At 49.5% G+C, this 19,054-nt stretch overlaps 1 protein-coding gene across 2 annotated transcripts in view; it reads left to right on the top strand.

The window, feature by feature from the left end:
• Nucleotides 1-2,735: 2,735 nt before the first annotated feature.
• Nucleotides 2,736-19,054, top strand: part of PLXNC1 (plexin C1) — a 138,650-nt gene continuing 122,331 nt past the window's right edge. For both annotated transcript variants that reach the window (XR_013155866.1, XM_077111612.1), the window contains exon 1: nt 2,736-3,788. Coding sequence is in view for 1 of the 2 variants with exons in the window: in XM_077111612.1 (XP_076967727.1) it covers nt 2,736-3,788 (1,053 nt within the window). In the remaining variant the exon portion in view is untranslated. The remainder of the gene's footprint in view (nt 3,789-19,054) is intronic.

A 19,054-nucleotide genomic window follows, 5' to 3' on the forward strand; every position in this document is an offset into this window, starting at 1 on the left:
ATAGCTCCCAAGATGGTCTGCTACTGATTGTACAAAGTCTACAGGACTTAGAGGAATTACCTAGTTAGCAGTGAAGTAAAACTATCTCCGGAATAGAATTGAACTGTTGCTTCTGTGCACATGGCAACACTGCGCAGCCCGTTCATGGTGGCAGTAAAGATCATTTTGTTCTTCATTGTTCACTGGGAAAACTGGTCAAAACACCAGTGCATAAATCCCATACTGTGCTGTGACGCACTCCATGAGCCTGGACAGATATCGTTTAGATACTACTTTTTCCATTTCTAGCAACACTGGAATTCTTAAAACATTCCAGGCAGGTGGGGAATGGGGGACCAAGGCCTGATTATTTTGGACTAGCTAAAGCATGTGGCTCGCCTTACCCAAGATATCCTGACTAACATCTACCTGGGACCGTAGGCCTTTCCCCTTCTTCCCCCACTTTCTCCACCTGAGACCCCAACCCCCACCACCACAGCAGAGAGGATGGCCTTGTTCTCGTGGGAAAGAATGTGCTGTCTGCTGGCAGGCAGAGATAAGATTACCCAATTTCAAAGGAGGAGACTATGAATGGAAAGATGACCATTATGAATTCAGAATATGCTGGAATGCTACGACCCCTTAACTGTACATTTAGGGCAGAAACTCATGTTTCTCTGCTGCTTCTCTCCTCACCCTCCTTTCCTTAAGCCTCCCAGAGCGCCTGCTTCTGCATTATCACAGAGCATCGGGGAGAACTTGAATCATGTTTGTAGAAGTTCAAAACCTGCAACTGCTGTTGCTTCATGGGGACTCGGCATCTAGAGGAAGCCCACTCACCCATCTCCTCTTCCAAAAAGATTCCCTCTAGAGCCGAGGAAGTGGGAAGAGATGGAAGAAAGAGGACACCAACCAGTTGCCCTCCCTGGGGCCTCTGGCCTGGAAGCAACCTAGGAAGGGTCAGAGATCATTTCTTAAGGCTGAATGGGTACCCTCAGGACCTTCCTGGTGCACCCCTTGTTTGCCTGCCAGACTGTGAGGGTGCAGGTGCGCTACCTGGTGGCCCAGGAAGCTATGAGATCTTTGTGCATCATCTAGGAGGTCCCCTTCTAAGAAATTCTGGACTGGCTCCCCTGCGTGCAATGATGCATTGGTTTGTGGAAATCCCTGGTGGCTCCGGGGGCAAAACAGACGTTATCCCCCCTCCCCCAGTGTAAAAAAGTGATAAGACCTCAGGGTGTCCAAGAGGAAAGAGGTGGGAAACAGTGAGACAGGAGGAATCCCCAGGGAAATGAGGGTACCTGGCTCTAAGATTAAAAGGCTGGGCTGGGAAGGGTAGGGCCAATAGGAACATTTAATTTGGGGAACTTTCTGGGATATTTGCAATGGCCACAGGTGGCACTTAGCTAGTGGGGTATGGAAGCGGCCCTGAAGCCAGATATGGATTCGAATCTCAGCTCTGTTGTTTATCAGCAGTAGGACCGGGGCAAGCTCATGACCTCTCCATGACCATTTTCATCTACCACTAAACGGAACGGATGATAACAGTCACGGATTAATAGGGCTGTTAGGAGGAATAAATGGATCTTAATCCATACAGTGAATTTCAGAACAGCGCCCGGCACGTAGTACAAGCTCAATAAACGTTATGCATGCTCATTAAGGCGAAGACGGCAAGCAGAACTTTCTAAGCGCTAGGTTTGAGAGCCCAGGACTCCGTTGCCAAGGGAGACTAGAAAGCCTTTTCAAACATGGGAGCTCTGGCCCAGGGGATTGGCCAGAAGGAGCGCCTTGGCGCCTGCCTTTTGCCCACCTCACTCCTCTGACGGGGAAACCCACTCCCTGCCATTGGGGCGCCTCGGTCCCCGGAGCATCGGCTCCTCCGGGTCTCCCGCGCGCACCGCCCCCCCCCCCCCCCAGGGCCTCCGCCGCTCCACACCTGTCAGCCGCCCTCGCAGCCTCCCAATGGCCGGAGCCCCCCGGCCTCCGCTCGGAGTCCCGGGCGCCCCGGCTTGTCGTTCCCCGCGCCTTGGCTCTCCCCTCGCCGATCTCGTAAACCCAACCCGGGCGCTGGAACGGCCCCGCGCGCGGTGAGCTTGGGGGGCCCGCTCCGTGCGCCGTTCGCGCACCCCGGGAGCCCCAGGCGAGCCAAGCGGCGGTGGTGGCGGCCGCGGCGGGCGGCTCAGCTTTGTTAGGAATAGATGAAAGAGGCCACCTCCACAGTAACCCAAATTACGAGACCTCCCTCCTCCCGATCTCACCGAATCAAGAGGGGAGGGGAGATGGGCGTGGAGGGAGGGCGGGCGAGCGCGCGGAGAGGCGGAGGGCGGAGGAGGAAGAGGATGAGGAAGGGGGCCAGTTGCATCCCACTTTCACAATGGGAAAGTGAAACGCACAAGCGCACCCAGCCTCTCCAGCCCTCCCCGCCTGCCTAGCTCCTCTTCGCCCGTCCCCTCCCTTCCCCTCCGCGCCTCCCCGCGAGCGCCGGCGCTGCACAGAGGAACTCTCCGCGAAGGAGGGCGAGGAGAAAGCGGCTCCAGAGCGCGCAGGGCTTGCCGCCGCCGCCGCCGCACGGGCTGCCGGAGCGAGCCCGCCGCACGCCGCCCTCCCCGCTCTCCTTCCCCGGCGAGCCGCAGGGATGGGGCGGCCGCGGGAGCCCGAGCGCGCGCAGGAGCCGCCGCCTCCCGCGTCTCCGTCGCCGCGCGCCTGAGCCGCCGTCGCCGCGCGCTCTGCCCGGGGGCGGCCCCCCGAGCCCCATGGAGGTCTCCCGGAGGAAGGCGCCGCCGCGCCCCGCTGCGCCGCTGCCCCTGCTCGCTTATCTGCTGGCGTTGGCGGCGCCCGGCCGGGGCGCGGACCAGCCCGTGTGGAGATCGGAGCAAGCCATCGGAGCCATCGCGGCGAGCCAGAAGGACGGCGTGTTCGTGGCGAGCGGCAGCTGCCTGGACCAGCTGGACTACAGCCTGCAGCACCGGCTCTCGCGCCTGTACCGGGACCAGGCGGGCAACTGCACCGAGCCGGTCTCGCTGGCGCCCCCCGCGCGGCCCCGGCCGGGGAGCAGCTTCAGCAAGCTGCTGCTGCCCTACCGCGAGGGGGCGGCCGGCCAGGGCGGGCTGCTGCTCACCGGCTGGACCTTCGACCGCGGCGCCTGCGAGGTGCGGCCCCTGGGCAACCTGAGCCGCAGCTCCCTACGCAACGGCACCGAGGTGGTGTCGTGCCACCCGCAAGGCTCGACGGCCGGCGTCGTGTACCGCGCTGGCGACAAGAACCGCTGGTACCTGGCGGTGGCCGCCACCTACGTGCTGCCCGAGACGCAGACGGCGAGCCGCTGTAACCCGGCGGCGTCCGACCGCGACACGGCCATCGCGCTCAAGGACACCGAGGGCCGCAGCCTGGCCACCGAGGAGCTGGGCCGCCTCAAGCTGACCGAGGGCGCGGGCAGCCTGCACTTCGTGGACGCCTTTCTGTGGAACGGCAGCGTCTACTTCCCCTACTACCCTTACAACTACACGAGCGGCGCCGCCACCGGCTGGCCCAGCATGGCGCGCATCGCGCAGAGAGCCGAGGTGCAGTTCCAGGGCCAGGCGGCCCTCGACTGCGGCCGCGGCCACCCCGACGGACGCCGCCTACTCCTCTCCTCCAGCCTGGTGGAAGCCCTGGACGTCTGGGCGGGCGTTTTTAGCGCGGCCACCGGGGAGGGCCAGAAGAGGCGCTCGCCCGCCACCACGGCTCTCTGCCTCTTCAGGATGAGTGAGATCCAGGCGCGCGCCAAGAGCTGCTCCTGGGACTTCCGGACGGCCGAGCACAGCTGCGTGAGTCCTGCCCCGCCCCCCCCCCGACCCGGGGCCCCCCGGGAAGCGCCTGTGCCGGTGGGCCGCCACCAGGCGCCCAGGCAGAGCGGGAGGGGGGGACCCAGGTGACAGTCACCAGAGCCCGATTCGCACAGCCCTGACCCCACCAGACGGTAGTTCTCAGCACTGACCACTCTACAGGCCGGCCTGAGGTCCCCAAATGCAGAGAGGAGAGGCGGGGAGGTTGAGGAGTATGGCTCAGAACTCCAGTGAGTGCATCCCAGCGCGTCCTTCTCTGTGCAGATGTGGACACTTGTTTGCAGCCCAGCTTCCCCCCATCCCCGGCAGCCCCTTCTTTCCCTCATCGCTGAACCAGACTCATTCCTGTCCCTTCTGGTTTGGCAGTCACAGCAGGCAGGGGTGGTTGACCCAGTGCTGTCACAGAGAGGCCTTTGAACCTAAAGGGCATGCTACCACACCCCAGCCTTTGTGGTCCCCCACCCCACCCCCGGCCAGCCGCACATGTGATGTGGGCTGAAGAGTTGGTTCCCTGCTCACCTTGGATGAGAGCTAGCCTTAAAGAGGCTAGTGCTTGTTGTAACCCACACCCCAGGTGACACAGAGCAAGGGGGCGGGTCTGTGGTCTCCAACTGAGGGGGGAGGCCGGGGAGGTTGGAGGCGGCTTTGTGGGGAAAAGCCTCACCCTAGAGGGGAGAGCAAGGGAGAGTGTTGGGGTGCTATGGGCAGTTTCTGGGCTCCAGACTGGTGGACTGGCTTGCTAGGCTCAGAGGCACCACCCTTGTGTTGTGCCTGCACCAGCAAAAGGCATCGATTCCCCCTCCTGGCTCCTAGGGCAGCCACAGCGTGCAGCTTGAGATGGGTATTTCTTTGACTGGAAAAGAAAGCAGCAGGTTCAAGAGGTTCCAGTTGATGGGGATCATGGAGCCATTGTGCACTTCTGCAGAGGCCGTCCCCCTTCCGAGGCTGCTGGCACATCCACTCCACGTATGGCCCGCAGAGGGGTGCCTGCTGCGAGCCTCCTTCGTAACTGGACAGAAACCAAAGGGCCGAAATGAACGGCTACAGGTGTTGCCATTGTTTTGATATAAAACACATCCGAGAGGAAGGGGAGAAGTCTCTACTTGGAAAACGTGTTGTGTTGGTACATTTGTTGTATAACCATACAGGGGAGGGTTGGCTGTACGATGTATCAATATGTGTATATAGAAAGAATCCCCCCCACCCCAGGCTTTTTCCTTTGTAAAGCATATTTTAGCAAACATTAGCCCTGCTTTCCAGGGAGAAAAAAACTGGGAGATCTTTTGCAAGGCTCCTTAGAATGGTCCCTTTGCTTCCTCCTCCTTGCCTATTAGCTGTGAGCTGGGATGTGGGACACCTTCACTCCGACATTGGTATATTTTAAATATATAAATATATTTTACATAGGGCACCCTAAATGACTTAATCTTGTTATACACTTAAAATTTCACATTTTTCATCCGTATTAGATCTTTATAATCTAGTGCTTTAAGTTTAGCAGAGTAACTGCTTTGTATCTCTTTCTTGAAAGACTTGAAAGCACGCCCCAAATATTACTTTGGGTTAAGATTTAGGCACTCTTTGTTTCTGGGGTTAATTACAAGTCAGCTTAGAGGCCCACAGCAGGTGGCAACTCAGGAAGTCCAAGCCTTGCCATCTGACAGCTGTGTAGATGTGTGGAGCCAAAACATTTCTCTTGACTGCGTCTCTCTACCCCATTGGGTCTTAGAGGACTTAGTTTCCTTCCAAACCCAGCAGGCTTCCAGAATGCGCGCAGAAGCCACCTTTTGGCACAATCAGGTATCCTCTGTTTTCCTGGGGATGGGGAGGGGAAGGGAAAGTCACGGAGCTGTTTATCCATCTTCATGGGAGCTTCTGGGAGAGAGCTGCCCCTTGGAAATCAAGCAAGAGATAAACACATGCTGCCAAAAATCTGGAATTGGAAAAATAAATAATTAAAATGGGTCCCTCCGCAGCATTTCTTGCTGCTGTTATTTATCGAGCACTCCTAGTGTGTTCAGAGCTGTGTATTCTGAAAGACGGGTCTCTACCCCCTGAGCTTGTCATCCAAGTTAAATAATATACTCTACTTCAAACAATAGCATGCCAGGGCTGCACAGGTGGGAGCTTGGAGTTTTGCTTTTTTTTTTTCTCATTTAAGTAAATTCCACGCTGCTAGTATGCATTAAAAAGCCTTAATGGAGTTAAATTTCAAGAGGGATTTGAATGGGGAAAAGATGGTATTGATGAAAAAGCCGACAATTTTCTAACCTATTAGATAAGCAGATAAGATGCTTAGTTCAAAAAACAATATTTGTTTGCTGCCTACTACGTGTAAGCCATGGTCTTTGCTAGCTGCCACCTATTTTGTCGCTGCAGGGACAATAGCAGGTTGCAACCCCATTTAATGGGGTCATGGGATCAGCATGCCCTCGATTGTCACTCAGAAGAATGATGTCATTTGATGTCATTTGTTCTGCATTGTATTTTCAGGTCTTGACTGTGTTTTGGAAAAGGCGTGCTGCATTACAGGTGCCTAACGCAGGAGATGGACTTGAAATGCTCTAGGGGGAGCCTCGATAGATTCTAACAGCATTGCCTTCAGAGCAGACACAGTAATTTTACCTGTAATCCACAGGCAACATGGCACAAGCGGCTAGACTTGTTGCCTTCTCCTTCTACTTCACGGCTCTCTCTCATTTTCCATCTTCAATCAACCGCTGAAGTAGAAAAGCGATGGGACTGGCTGGGTTTCATTTTGCCTTCTCTGGTTCCTCTTTTCTCACGTTAACTGGGTCTCCTCCCCTTCGGCTTCTGCTAAGGAGCCATTTATGAGAGGCTTGTGCAATGAGTGCGCACTCAGCCATTCACACACTGGGCCGTTACTTTTTCTGCCTCGCCACCAACTTTGAGCGCACTTTCCCAAGGATAGCAGATTAATTCAGTCCCTAAACATGCCAAGGCAGCTGGTTTCTGTAGGCCCTCGCTCCAGTAATCCTAATGAATATTTATACTGCGCTTCCCGGTATATTATTTCTTCTGAGCTCCTCATCAAGTGCGAGGTCAATTCTGAGGCGATTCCCATTTGCCAGATGAGGAAACTCAAAAGTGACTCAAGCAACTAGCTCAAGATAACAAAACAAGCGTCAGAGCCCTCTAACTTGAACCCGCATCTTCTAATGCCTACTTCTGCATTTCTGCATTTTTTTCCCACCATGCTGGTACCTCTCAAACTTTCCCTTGAAGTTCCCCTAACTGGAGAGGCAGCAAACAACTTCCCCCCAGCCCCACCCAAACGAGAGGTTGAGGCTGGAGAGTGCCCCGCTGAAGGCAAAAAGTCCCTCTAACCTTGGATTGTGTTTTAAAACTTCATGTGACTTTTTTCATTCTATTCCATAATATATCTGTGCTTGGGTTAACACAGAAGTGGATATTTTAAATTCTGTGCAAGTAAACTAATTTAACATCCTCTCTCTTTGAACTCCTGCTACCCCAGCCTTACCAACGCTGTCCCTAGAAAAGTGTTTGTGCAACAGTTTATTCCAGATTTGTTTGGTTGCCAGAGCTGGGCTCTGGGGCCGTTGGTGGTAGAGCCACAGAGTTGCCACCCCCTCCGCAGAAACTGAGAGTGATATGCTTTCCTGTAGTCTTGGCAGGCAGGACTGACTCCTCTAGTTCATTCTAACCCTGTGGGGGGACATACCCCCTTCTTCCACATTCGCAGTTCTAAAGCCTGATGTAATTTGATGGTCACACAGGCAACCACAAAACGCTCACATGCTCCCCAGCAGACTGCAGCCCAACATCCATCTAACTTTTGTGTGCGTAAGCGATGTCCCCTGACCACGTGGCAGTTCAGCCTGTGGACCTCAAAATCCACAATCTTCCCATGATGTTTATTCCTCTTCTAGTTTCTGTTATAATCCTGTCAAATCATTTTGCAATCTGTAGACGCAATGGTGAATTTTACCCCCATAAATGCATCTCACATGCAAGGGTGATTCAAAATGAACAACTGCAGTGTCAGCACCCACTTAGAAAGAGGGAAAAAGCAATCAGTGCCACGATCTATTGAATAGTTTTGCTGTAGCTGGCCCTGTGCTGAGAACCTCACATGCCTTACCCTCAGTTGATTCTCACAGTCACCCGATGTGGCAAAGACTTTAGTTATTATTATGACTTAATAGATGAATAAAGTGAGGCCCGGAGAGCTTTGGTGAGATTCCATAGCTGGTAAGAGGCAGAGGATTTCTAACCTGGGTGGTTTGGCTCTTGAGGTTTGGCCAAACCTCTTAATTCCTGGTCACTGGCAGTCTAACACATAAGCATTAGGTTCTGGTATCAGCCCTGTCCTGTAGGGAATAAGCGATGCCCCTCCAGCTGTGGTGTTCAGACCAGCTGCTAGTGGAAAGAGAGAGACATAGAGTAGTAGAGAGAATCCTTGGTTGGGAAGTGAGCTCCTGGGTCTGCACATTTGACCTCTTAAAGTTCTGTATCTGGGACAGTTGTGGTTTCTCAGCCATCAACTGCTAGGCAGAGCTGGTGTTCTTTGTGTTCAGCCTGTAAGTGACCTCACAGGATGGTCAGGACCATGCGTCCTCAGAGAACTACTTCCCAGTTTTTATTCTGGGAGGCATCTTAGCTCCCAAACTAAGTCCAGAGACTGCAGCTTGTCAGATTTGGACTACAGCCCTCTTGTCTGATTAACAGCTGCAATTAAAATATCAGTCCCGAAAGGTCGGGGACTTTGTGAAATGTTCTTCTCTATTGAACCCCAGTACTTAGCATAGTCCTCGGTATGGGCCTGACAAATATCTGTTGAATAAATAAATGAAGGGTCTTGGAAGACCATGTTGGAAATACTTTATGTGCTTAGCAGCAATGCTTTCCTGAGGCCAGGTACCTTGTACTTCCTTAACCATTGTTCTTTTCATGTCTGATATGTCGAGGCCTTGGCAGGAAACAGCGCCAGAATTGGACAGAAGGACCCCTTTCTTCCCTAATCCTAGGCTAACTGGTAGTATCCATTCCTCTGGCTCTTCTCAAATATCCCCATTCGTTGAAACAGCCAGGCTATTGAAATGATTGGAGTGATCTATTCCAGCCATTGGAATAGACCAGATCTAACTGGTCTGGAAATTAACTTTGACCATGGAACAGCATAGTTGGAAAGTCTACTTTGTAATTTAATGATGTGCATGATTGTGACCTTCAACTCCAAGAGAAAATGGCTTTATGCTTTAGAGCAGTGGTTATCAAAGTGTGGTCTCTGGGCCAGCAACACCAGCATCACCTAAGAACTTGCTAGGACTGCAAATTCTTGGGTCCTATCCCAGGCTTACTAAATCAGAAACTCTAAGAAGTGGGACTGGCAATCTGTGTTTTAATGCACAGTCAAGTTTGAAAACCACTGCTGTACAGTAATGTAATGATTTTCTTTTTGATAGAATCAGGGTTAGGAATTTTTCCCATTTTTTTCATTACATTTTATTTAAGGTCATAAAAAGTAAGCAACTCATTTCACTACTCTTATATTCCTTATTCCCTTCTAATTGCTCAAAGGCAATATATAGAAGACTTTCTAAAGCCTTACCTTTTTTGTACTTATGGCCTGAGACCCAGTAACCTGTAGGTCATAGTTTAATTAGCTCCTTCACTCCTGCAGACAACAGACTATTTGCATCTCATTTTAGTATGCGTATGGGGTGAACATCTAGAGTCGTCCACTCTGCGGCGCACCAGAACCGATTCCACACACTTGCTGTTCTTTCCAAGGCTCTGGACTGCACATCAGTCCTAATGCAAATTTCTATCCTAGTTGGCCTCCTCTCAGTTGGTTGCATGGGACAAAGGTCTACTCAAGCAAGCTCAGATAAGAGAGTGAGAGTTTCGTGGACAGAAACACTGGAAGAACATGGAAATTTAGGAATAGGAGCAATTCTGTAAAGTGGTTACATGCACAGACTCTGAAGCCAGGTCACCTGGCATCGATGCTGCTACCTATCAGCAGTGTGACTGTGGGCAAATTATTTCGCCTTACTGTGCCTCAGTTTCTTCATCTATAAATGGGGATTGTAAAGTGCCTGCTTCATAAGATTATTGACCAAATGAATGAGTTAGTGTGTATAGAATGCATGAAACACTACTTGACAAGTAGTAAACACTATCTGAGTGGTTGCTATCATCACAATCATGATTATTAAAAGTAATAGGGCTGGATTCTTTGACAAATAGAGGTGGACGATCATTCTGGGTTCAAGGCAGATTGAAGGAGCTCAGCAGCTTCAGTGATGGCTGCTCACGCTAGGGTTTCACCGTTGGCAGGACTTAGCATGGCTGCTGCCCTCTGCTACCACATGGCCTGCTCCGCTTCCTCAAATGTCTGCCCCTCCTGAAGATTCCACCTGAACATGCCTCAGCCTGCCTTGACCCCCTACTCTACCTCTCAGAAGGCTTCCATCTCCTGCCTTGGTGACTGACAGGCAATGGCTTTCTATGTCTTGTCATTTAAATTACCAGGGGAGAGATAGAATCAGATCCAACTTATCTTTTCACCCTAGAAAGTGAGTCCTAGTGCAGTGTAGGGATTCGGGGATAGGTACTGACCCCTGTTCAAGCAGAAAAAGGTGGTCATACATGGCTGATGGCCCCCCAGTGGGTGTTGTGGGCAGGCGCTCCTAGAATGGGATAGTGGAAGATGCACCATAACCGACTTCGACTGCAATAGCATGGGGCCATCTCCCTAAAGATTCTTGATGACACTCCCTTCCCCGACACAGTCTGGTCCATGCTGGGAATGCTTAGATGTCAAAGACTGAAGCCTGCGTTGAGAAATCCTGAAGTCCAGCAGAGGGTGATTTGTAATGTCGTGGATCTAGGTAGCCTATTTATGGGAGCAAGGGCATGGCAGCAGTAGTTTTCTTTAGGAAATGTGCCCATAGTTTTCCGTAGTTGTAATTTTCTATCTTGATGAAAGTACTAATTTTTTTATACTGTCACAAAGCAAATAGAATTGTGACCTCTGTTTTGTGGTATCCTAGTTGATTTTCGTATGCCTTTGGCTGTTCTATTCAACAGTTACACATAGTATTTCCCCACCCCAGCCCCCTGGCCAAGGCTGTTATGCTCGGGTTGGCAAACTTTTCCTGCAGAGGGCCAGATAGTAATATTTTAGGCTGTACAAGCTGCTTGCGGTCTCTGTTGCAACTACTTGACTCTATCACTGTAGTGTGAAAGCAGCCAAAAACTATTACATAAATAAACATGCAGAGCTGTGTTCCAATAAATTCCTTTATGGTCACTAAAATTTGAACTTCATATAACTCTCTCTTACCATTAAATATTCTTCTTTTGATTTTTTTCACCATTAAAAACTATAAAAACCATCTTAGCTTGTAGACCATACTAAAAGACAAGCTGCAGGCCAGATTTGTCCCACAGGTGGTTGGTTGCTGACCCTTGCTGTTATAGAAAGAATGAGCGTAAAACATGTCATGCAGTGCGATTTGCTTGCTGCTGTAGAAAGAGTGAGCTTAAAACATATCGCGCAGTTGTAAGAGAGATTTAACAGAATGATGCTGTGAAAACCCCAAGGATGGACGTCACACTCAGCCTAGGAGAATCTGGAGGCCTTGAGGTGTTTGAGCTGTGTCTTGGAGAACATGTAAGAGTTAGTCGCGTGGAGAAGGCAGGGAAGGGAGCTCTGAAGAGTAGGAACAGCTTGTGCACAAGGGGGAAGTTGTGTAAGCCTGTGAAGCACAAGGCACTCACCCTGGCTAGGGCATGCCAGCCCAGCTGGCAAAGAGTTTAGTGGGACAGACAAAGGTGTTTGGATTTCGTCCTGATGGTCAGTCATTTTCAAATTTCTCAAATCTTTCCCCCTATCCCCCACCAAAAATTAACAAATCTTCCTTGGCCTACTGCTTGCTCTGGGTGAGGGCATTGCTAGGGCTGGGTATTCAGGAGGGGCGCGGGGAATGAGAAGTTTCTAGAACCCTAGAACTTGGCCCCACCCACCCCCATGTCTGTCTCTGAAGCATCTCACAGGACTTCTAGGAGCCTGTGGTGCATGCTTTGAAAATGTGGCTTGGCTGATGGGGGATGACAGCAGGGTTAGAGCAGACGTGATCTGATTGTGCTTAAGAAAGGTCAATCAGAAGATAGAATGATGAGGCAAAAATAGAGGCAAGTACTGATTAGGACGATCATTGATTCGAACAGATACATTTCTTGAGTTCCTATTATGTACCAAGCACTGTGCAGAATGTTTGTATAAGTGGTAAATAGGGTACAGATGAGTCATCTAGCAAATATATATTTTCTATATTAAAATGATAGATAACATTTATAGAGCACCTCCAGGTGTTGTCCTTAGCACTTTACCAACATTAACTCATTTGATCCTCACTACAACTTTATGAAGTGGGTAAGTACTGCTACTCCCGTTTTATAGATGAGGAATGTCTGAGACTGGGGCTGTGAAAGAATTGAACAGGTGATGTGACAGGGAGATCCCATTATAGGTGGGGACCTGGAGAAAGTGATGTTGAGTTGACACAAATAAGATGAGAAATGGAAGTAGTACATGTCCCCATGGAGAATAGTTTGAGCGGACTGGAAGAGCAAGTGTGAAGGTTCAGAGAAGACAGGGATTTGATTGGGTTGAAGAGCAAAAAGTTAGTGAGGTTTGGTAGCAGGAGGTAGTGAGGAGAGAGTGTTGTCAGAGGAGATTGGAGAAGGAAGCAGTGGGCCAATCCCATAGGGCTTGTAGGCTGTGAAAAAGAGATGGGTTTTATTCTCAAAGAAAAGGGGAGCCTTTGAAGAGACATGAAGTGACGGGATTTGAATTTCTAAAGAACGATTGCCCTGTGGGCAGTGAATGATGGATTAGCCACAGTGGAAGCAGGAGACCTGCAGGAGGCTACTGCAGTAGTCCAGGCAAGAAATGATGCTGCCCTGGTCTAGATCAGTGGTGAAGACTATGAAGAGAAACACATGGATTCTGTTTATAGCAATAATCCAACAGGGATGCTGAAGACCTGAACTGACATTGTGGCAGTAAGGGTGGAGAGGAGGGGTTGCATGAAATAGGTTTTTTTTATGGTCAGAAAACTATATTTAGGATTAGCCAGCGGGATTCAGTTTAGATGATCCTAATTTTGTTGTCCACATCCAGAACCTATGCATTCTTCTCTCCATCAGTCCTGATCAGGAGGTTGACCTTGGCCACCGCAATGTCATAGAGTTACTTCACAGCCTATTTGATCTGGTGCTTGTTGGCCTTCACATCTGCAATGAACACAAGTGCTTGTTGTCTCCATTCTTCTTCATGGCTGATTCAGTGGTCAGGGGAGCTTGATGATGGCAAGGAGTCAAGCTTGTTTCTCCTGGGGGCTCTTCTGAGGATCTCTGGGCTGTGTTTTGAAATGTAGTATCTTGGGCCACCAGAAAGTGGGTGAAGTGCAGATCTTCTTTTTGTGTGTGGCTGTGGATGCCTTTCAGTACTGCCTTTTGGCTTTCAAAGCCTTTGCTTTAGCTTTGGTTTGGGGAGGGGTGGGGGCAGCAGGGACTTCCTTCCCTTTTGGCACCATCTTTGTGAGAAAGTTTAAATAGTTCTTAATGCAGAATTAAGAAGTATTCATGACCAGTCAGAAGACGAATTTAATTTTTGTTTATTTTTAGATGGTTTGGGGATATTCAGGAAGAGCCACTAGGTGGAAATAAATCCACCACCCAATAAATAATAAATCAGTGATCCACTCCATAAACTTTTGCCAGGCTCTGTGCTGGACCCCACACTGTCCTCTTTGGGATGCATATACCCACAGGGGAGTATGGGTCTATGTCATCTTCATTTCCTATCCATAACACTGTCAAAAACATGGAGGGTGGGCCATTAATAAAAGTTTGTTTAACTGGAAAGAAGTAATGTTTGTTGAACGGTGGAGAAGACAGATGAGAAGATAAGTGATTATAGTACAGTAAAATAGAACAACAGTAGGGGTAGCAGCGCTTCCAAAGGAGTCGACATTTGAACTGTGTTTATAGAAGGGTACAAGCCAAGGAGCCAAGAGGGAAGGGAATTTCCCGGTGACCTCATTCTCAATGAAGTGGAATTCCTTGCCACTCTCCTGTATCCTCCTTGACCTGGCTTTAGAAGAGTCCACTTGAGAAGTGCATTATCTAACACACCAGTTATTCCTGATTATTGCTCATTGACATCCTCCAGGTGCTGGTCCTTGCTTCTCTGAGGCAATAGGAGGTGGCCTGGAGGATCGAGTAATTGTGGGTGTCACCAACTATCAGCCTCTTGTGCGTAGCAATAGCTGTGTCCTCTAACCCAAGGGTTCTTTACCCTGTGGGCCTCTTGACTGGTTGGTGAAGCCCATGGATCTCTTTTCAGAATAATATTTTTGAATGCATGAACTGAATCATAAGATTGTAAAATATATCAAATGATTATTTTTTAAATTTGAGATGTAGTAATATATTTTAGCACATTAATATAAGATCAAGCTGCAGTAAACATCATAACTTCAAAGCAGAGATGAGCACCAAAGATATTTTAAGATATCTGCAGCAACTAGAAAATGATATGAAAACATCTGTTTTGGTTTTTTTTTGGTGACAAAGTCACAGGTTCCCATTAATACTGAAAGAAAATGCTAAGTTTCAGCTAGTGTTCACAAAAATAAAAATTTATGCTTTTCTTTTCCAAGTTCATGGATTCCCTGAATTCTCTCCTTCAACTGTGGCTCTCAATAGAGTCCCTGTTCTAACCATTCATTGCAGGTGCCAAGTGCTTCCATAGTGAACAAAATGAAAAGTAAAGTTCTGCATTTTGTTTTAGAATTCATTCAATTGATTTATTTTGACAATAGGGGGTCTATTCCTATCCCATAACTTATAGATGAAGTGCTTGGTCAAGAGCAAGTGCTTCATAAATGATGGATGGAATAATGGATGGATGGATGGATGGATGGATGGATGGATGGATGGCCAGGCAGGTGAGTGAATGGATGAAGACATCTCCGAGGTTCTTTGAGGTTCGATGACTGCCTAAAGACTTACAACCCACGAGTAATAGAGCTCGAACTTGAACTCACATATTTTGTATTCTAAATCTCTTATTCTTTCTACCCTTCTGTGCCACCAAAAGCTATTTTTATTTTTAAGTTATCACAATGCTAGACTATGTTCACAAAATTGTGCTATTCTAATCATGGGAAAGAATAGTCCCACTTTGATTTATTCAGAACATAAGTAAAGTACTCTGTTTGCTTCTTAGAGCCACATTTTAAGTACACTGAATCTGTAGGCTGTCTATGGCCTGAGACGGTGAGATACCCAGAAACTGTCTCGTTCAAACTGTCAGTGAACTATGGATGTGAAATCAAGGCTAAGGTACATGGTAATAGAAGGTGTAGGGTCATTTACTATTTCTCCCAAAGGCAGAACCAAATCCCGTTGTTTACAAAGGACAAATCTTGGCTCAGTTGAAGAACTCTGCAATGATTAGGTCTACTTAGCAATGTAACAGGGTTGCCTAATGAGATATTGACTGAGAGCATTCAGACATTGATCCACATGTTTATTCGTTTATTCAATAAACATTTATTGGCAACCTACTTCATGCCAGACACTGAGGTAGATGCTTGATTTGAAGTGTAGAATAAGATAGTCTTGTAAAGCATATAATCTACTAGGAGACAGACAATAACGAAATTGAAAAACACAATAATTATTATAAGTATTTTGAAGGAAATGAGTGGGATACTATGATGTAGAATGACAGCTGCAGGAAGGGATGGGAGAACTGTAGTCACATGTCCACAAAGAAGTGACATATAACTTTAAACGTGAAAGATTCAAAGGAGTCAGCCTACAAAGGAAAAAGGATAGCCAGAAGAGGTAGTGTGTGCAAAGGCCCTGAGGCAGAAATATGATAAGTTCAAGGATCTGAAAGGAAGCCAGTGTAGGAGCCGAAAAAGAGTGAATCAGGAGAAAAATAGCAAGGGATGTCGGAAGAGATATGTGGGGAGCAGATCAGGTAGGGCCTGGGGAGGCATTTGGATTTAATTCAAAGTGTGCTGGGAAGGCATTGAAGAGTTTTGGGCAAGGGAGTAATATGACCTGTATTTGTATTTTAAAGGATCACCCTGGCTGCTGGACAGAGAATAAATTTTCAGTTGAAATGGAGTGACCAAGAGGCCCTTGCAGCAGGTCGGGAGTGAGCTGAGGGGAGCGTGGGCTGGGTGGAGGTGGAGTAGTTGGGTTTGATATAGAGTTTGTGGGGAAATTCAGCAGGGAGTTTTCACTGGCTGGGTGTGGGAAATGATGGAAACAGGAATGTGGGGTGATTGGTGAGGAAAACGTGGGGAACAAAAGGGTTGGAGGGAAGAAAAGTTTGTATAACCATTTTGCAGGGATTCTGAAACTATGTGACACCACCCCCTGTTGAAAATCACTGGAATGTGACATTTCTGTACCGGACATTTGAAAGTGTGTATATGTGTGTGTGTGTGTGTGTGTGTTGGAGGTATTGAAAGTGATGGTTGGTGGTGCCCTACAGGGGCCTTGAAGGGAGGAAGGAAGATGGGCAAAGAGGTGGGAAGGTGTAAGATACAAACTTGGCATGTTTCCTGTGGCTGCACAAAACTTGCCCATGGCTTGCCAGGTGGAGAAGCCTGCGGGTACCCCTAAACTTCCCTTCTCTCTTCCTCCTGCACACACCGAATTTCCCTTTTGATCATTTCAGTCCCCGGTATAAATCCTTCCTTCAGAAAACCAGAGCGATGCCACCAATTTTTTTTTTTTTTTTTTTTAACATGGGCAGGCACCGGGAATCGAACCCAGGTCCTCTGGCATGGCAGGCAAGCGTCCTTGCCTGCTGAGCCACCTTGGCCTGCCCATGCCACCAACCTAATGAGAACCTGGTGGAAGCTGTACTCTCTAGAAAAATAGAGAAACGCTACAGGACCTTTAATGGCTAATAAAGATTACTCTCACTAACGGGAGAGTAATTGTTCTTTCCAGCTTCCAGTCTTGATAAAGACATCTGACTATCTTCACACACATTATTTCATTTGAGCCTCACCGCAATACCGAAAGATAAGCAGGGTGTGTGGAATTATTGTGCCCATTTTACAGATGCAGTTGTAGACTCAGGGACTTAATTTGCCCACACTGGGTGCCCTGTAAGGGCAGAGTGGAACCCGGACTCAGGCAGAGGGCTCCTTCTAAGGCCTCCTGACCACAAGCGGGCCCTGGACAAGTAATAGGAAGTGATGAAGAAACTGCTTCAGAGCAAGTGCACCCCAAAGGGGAACCAGAGTGAAAGTTAACTACCAAAGACAGTTGTCTCATCCGTGCATAAGAAAGTGATGGGCATCCAGGAGGCGCCCCTTGCCCCAGGGGGGACTTACATCAGGGAACCCTCTTAGCACCTTCGGGGTAGAAGACCTCACCGGGCCTCTAGCACCCGCGGCCTGCTTTGTGCCCATTTCCTTGGGCTGTTGGGGTGAACCTGCAGGCATGGCTCACCTCCAGAGGGTGCCTTGCTCCCCTGGGAATACCCGTGACTGGCGCCCCCTGGAGTTGTATAGAGCACAGCTGGGAGTGTTTATTGTCAAATGGGAAATGGTGTAGAGAAACAGGTCTGGCTATTTCCCACGTGATATGCCCACATCTCCGTGCAGACACACACTCATGCACACACTCCCACATACAGACACACACACCACATACACACACACGCACACACACAGCACAGACACACACACGTACATACATATAGACCCCACACCCCCTCCCCCCTGTCCTTCTTGGTAGCATTAGCCCCAGCTTGGTATGTCCTGCCCAACTCTCTCTTTTTTAGCCCAAATGTCATTTAAGACAAGGTACCTTTTTTCCTTTTCACTGAAGAAAGTTTCCCTGCTCCACTCACTGCAGTGTGGGCGTGCCACCCTGGTTAGACATGGCAGGAAGGAGCTGCAGAGTGACAACTCTGAAGGAGCCAAGAAAGCCCAAAGGGGAGACAAGGTTTAGAGCTAAATCAAGATTGGATTTTGTCATGAAAGGCAGAACTGGCAAAAGCATGATTACGAGGCATTAACCTTGTTACACACAGACGAACAAGCAGAGGCTGGGATTCAGAAATAAATTACACATAATAAACTAGACAGAATAGGCTGAGAGCAACATTAGCGATTACGCCCTAAAGGGAGAGAAGGGCAAGACAGAAAATAGGCCAAAAAAAAGAGTCAGAATAATCTCTGGACACAGGGGGCCACTATGCTGCCCCCATCTCTGCCGGCTCCCTGGGTGTTAACTCTACTTGTGTGAAGGGGCTTCTCTGGAGCCTGCCTCTCTTTTGTTTTCATTTGTTCAGATGAGCAGAAATAAGCCAGTCAGGGGCTCCTTTTGCCATTCGTGGGGACCTGTCGCTTTCTGTGTGTTTCTGGAACAAAAGAGGCCGTTCCCTACAGCCAGCGCGGCCCTCCGGAGTTTGCATGTGACCCAAACCTCCTCGTTCCTCCTCCCCACCCCCCCACCCCGGCTGCAGACCCCTGACCAGGTGCAGGGCGCCCCAGGGCGGCGAGAGGAGCAAACCCTGGCCTATTCGGGGTCCCTGGTCGTTGGGGAAGCGCCGGGGCCCGGGCTCGGTCCTGCAGGCCATGACTCGTGTTTCACACGAAGCGACTCGCTGTTAGCTCTGAGTAACCGAGAACCCAGCCAACAGGGGCTTCAACCAGGGCGTTTGTTGTCCACGTAATAAAACGTTTAAAGTCAGAGGCTCTGTGGCCCTGGGGTGTCTTCAGGGACCTGGGGTCTTCCTTGGCATCCGTCGTGCAGGTAGATGTTTTGCATCCAGCTTGGAGCTCATGGGAGCGAAGTGGCCGTGATGGCTTGGCACGCAGCGCCTCACAGCTGCGTGTTCAGAGGGCACAGGCAGGGGAAGACAGCACAGGCCCCCCTCCAGGGAACAGGGAGAGGCCCCCTCCAGGGCTTCCTCTTATCACCAAGAAAACGTACAGCCAGAAGCCCTTCCTGTGGACTTTTTACGGCCCACAGAGCTGGGCCCCACAGCCACCCGCACTCTACGGCCTCGGGGACAAGTGTCGGGCAGTGTGGATGGGACGGCATGTGGCGTGGACAGTCCCGGTTTCCCCCGGGCCTGAGCATCTTGTGAGCTGAACAAAAAATAAGCGTTCTTTGGCAAGGAAGAAAGTGGCAATGACCTCCGCGGG

Source organism: Tamandua tetradactyla, chromosome 7, assembly GCF_023851605.1.
Source record: "Tamandua tetradactyla isolate mTamTet1 chromosome 7, mTamTet1.pri, whole genome shotgun sequence".
In the NCBI taxonomy this organism is placed as follows: domain Eukaryota; kingdom Metazoa; phylum Chordata; class Mammalia; order Pilosa; family Myrmecophagidae; genus Tamandua; species Tamandua tetradactyla.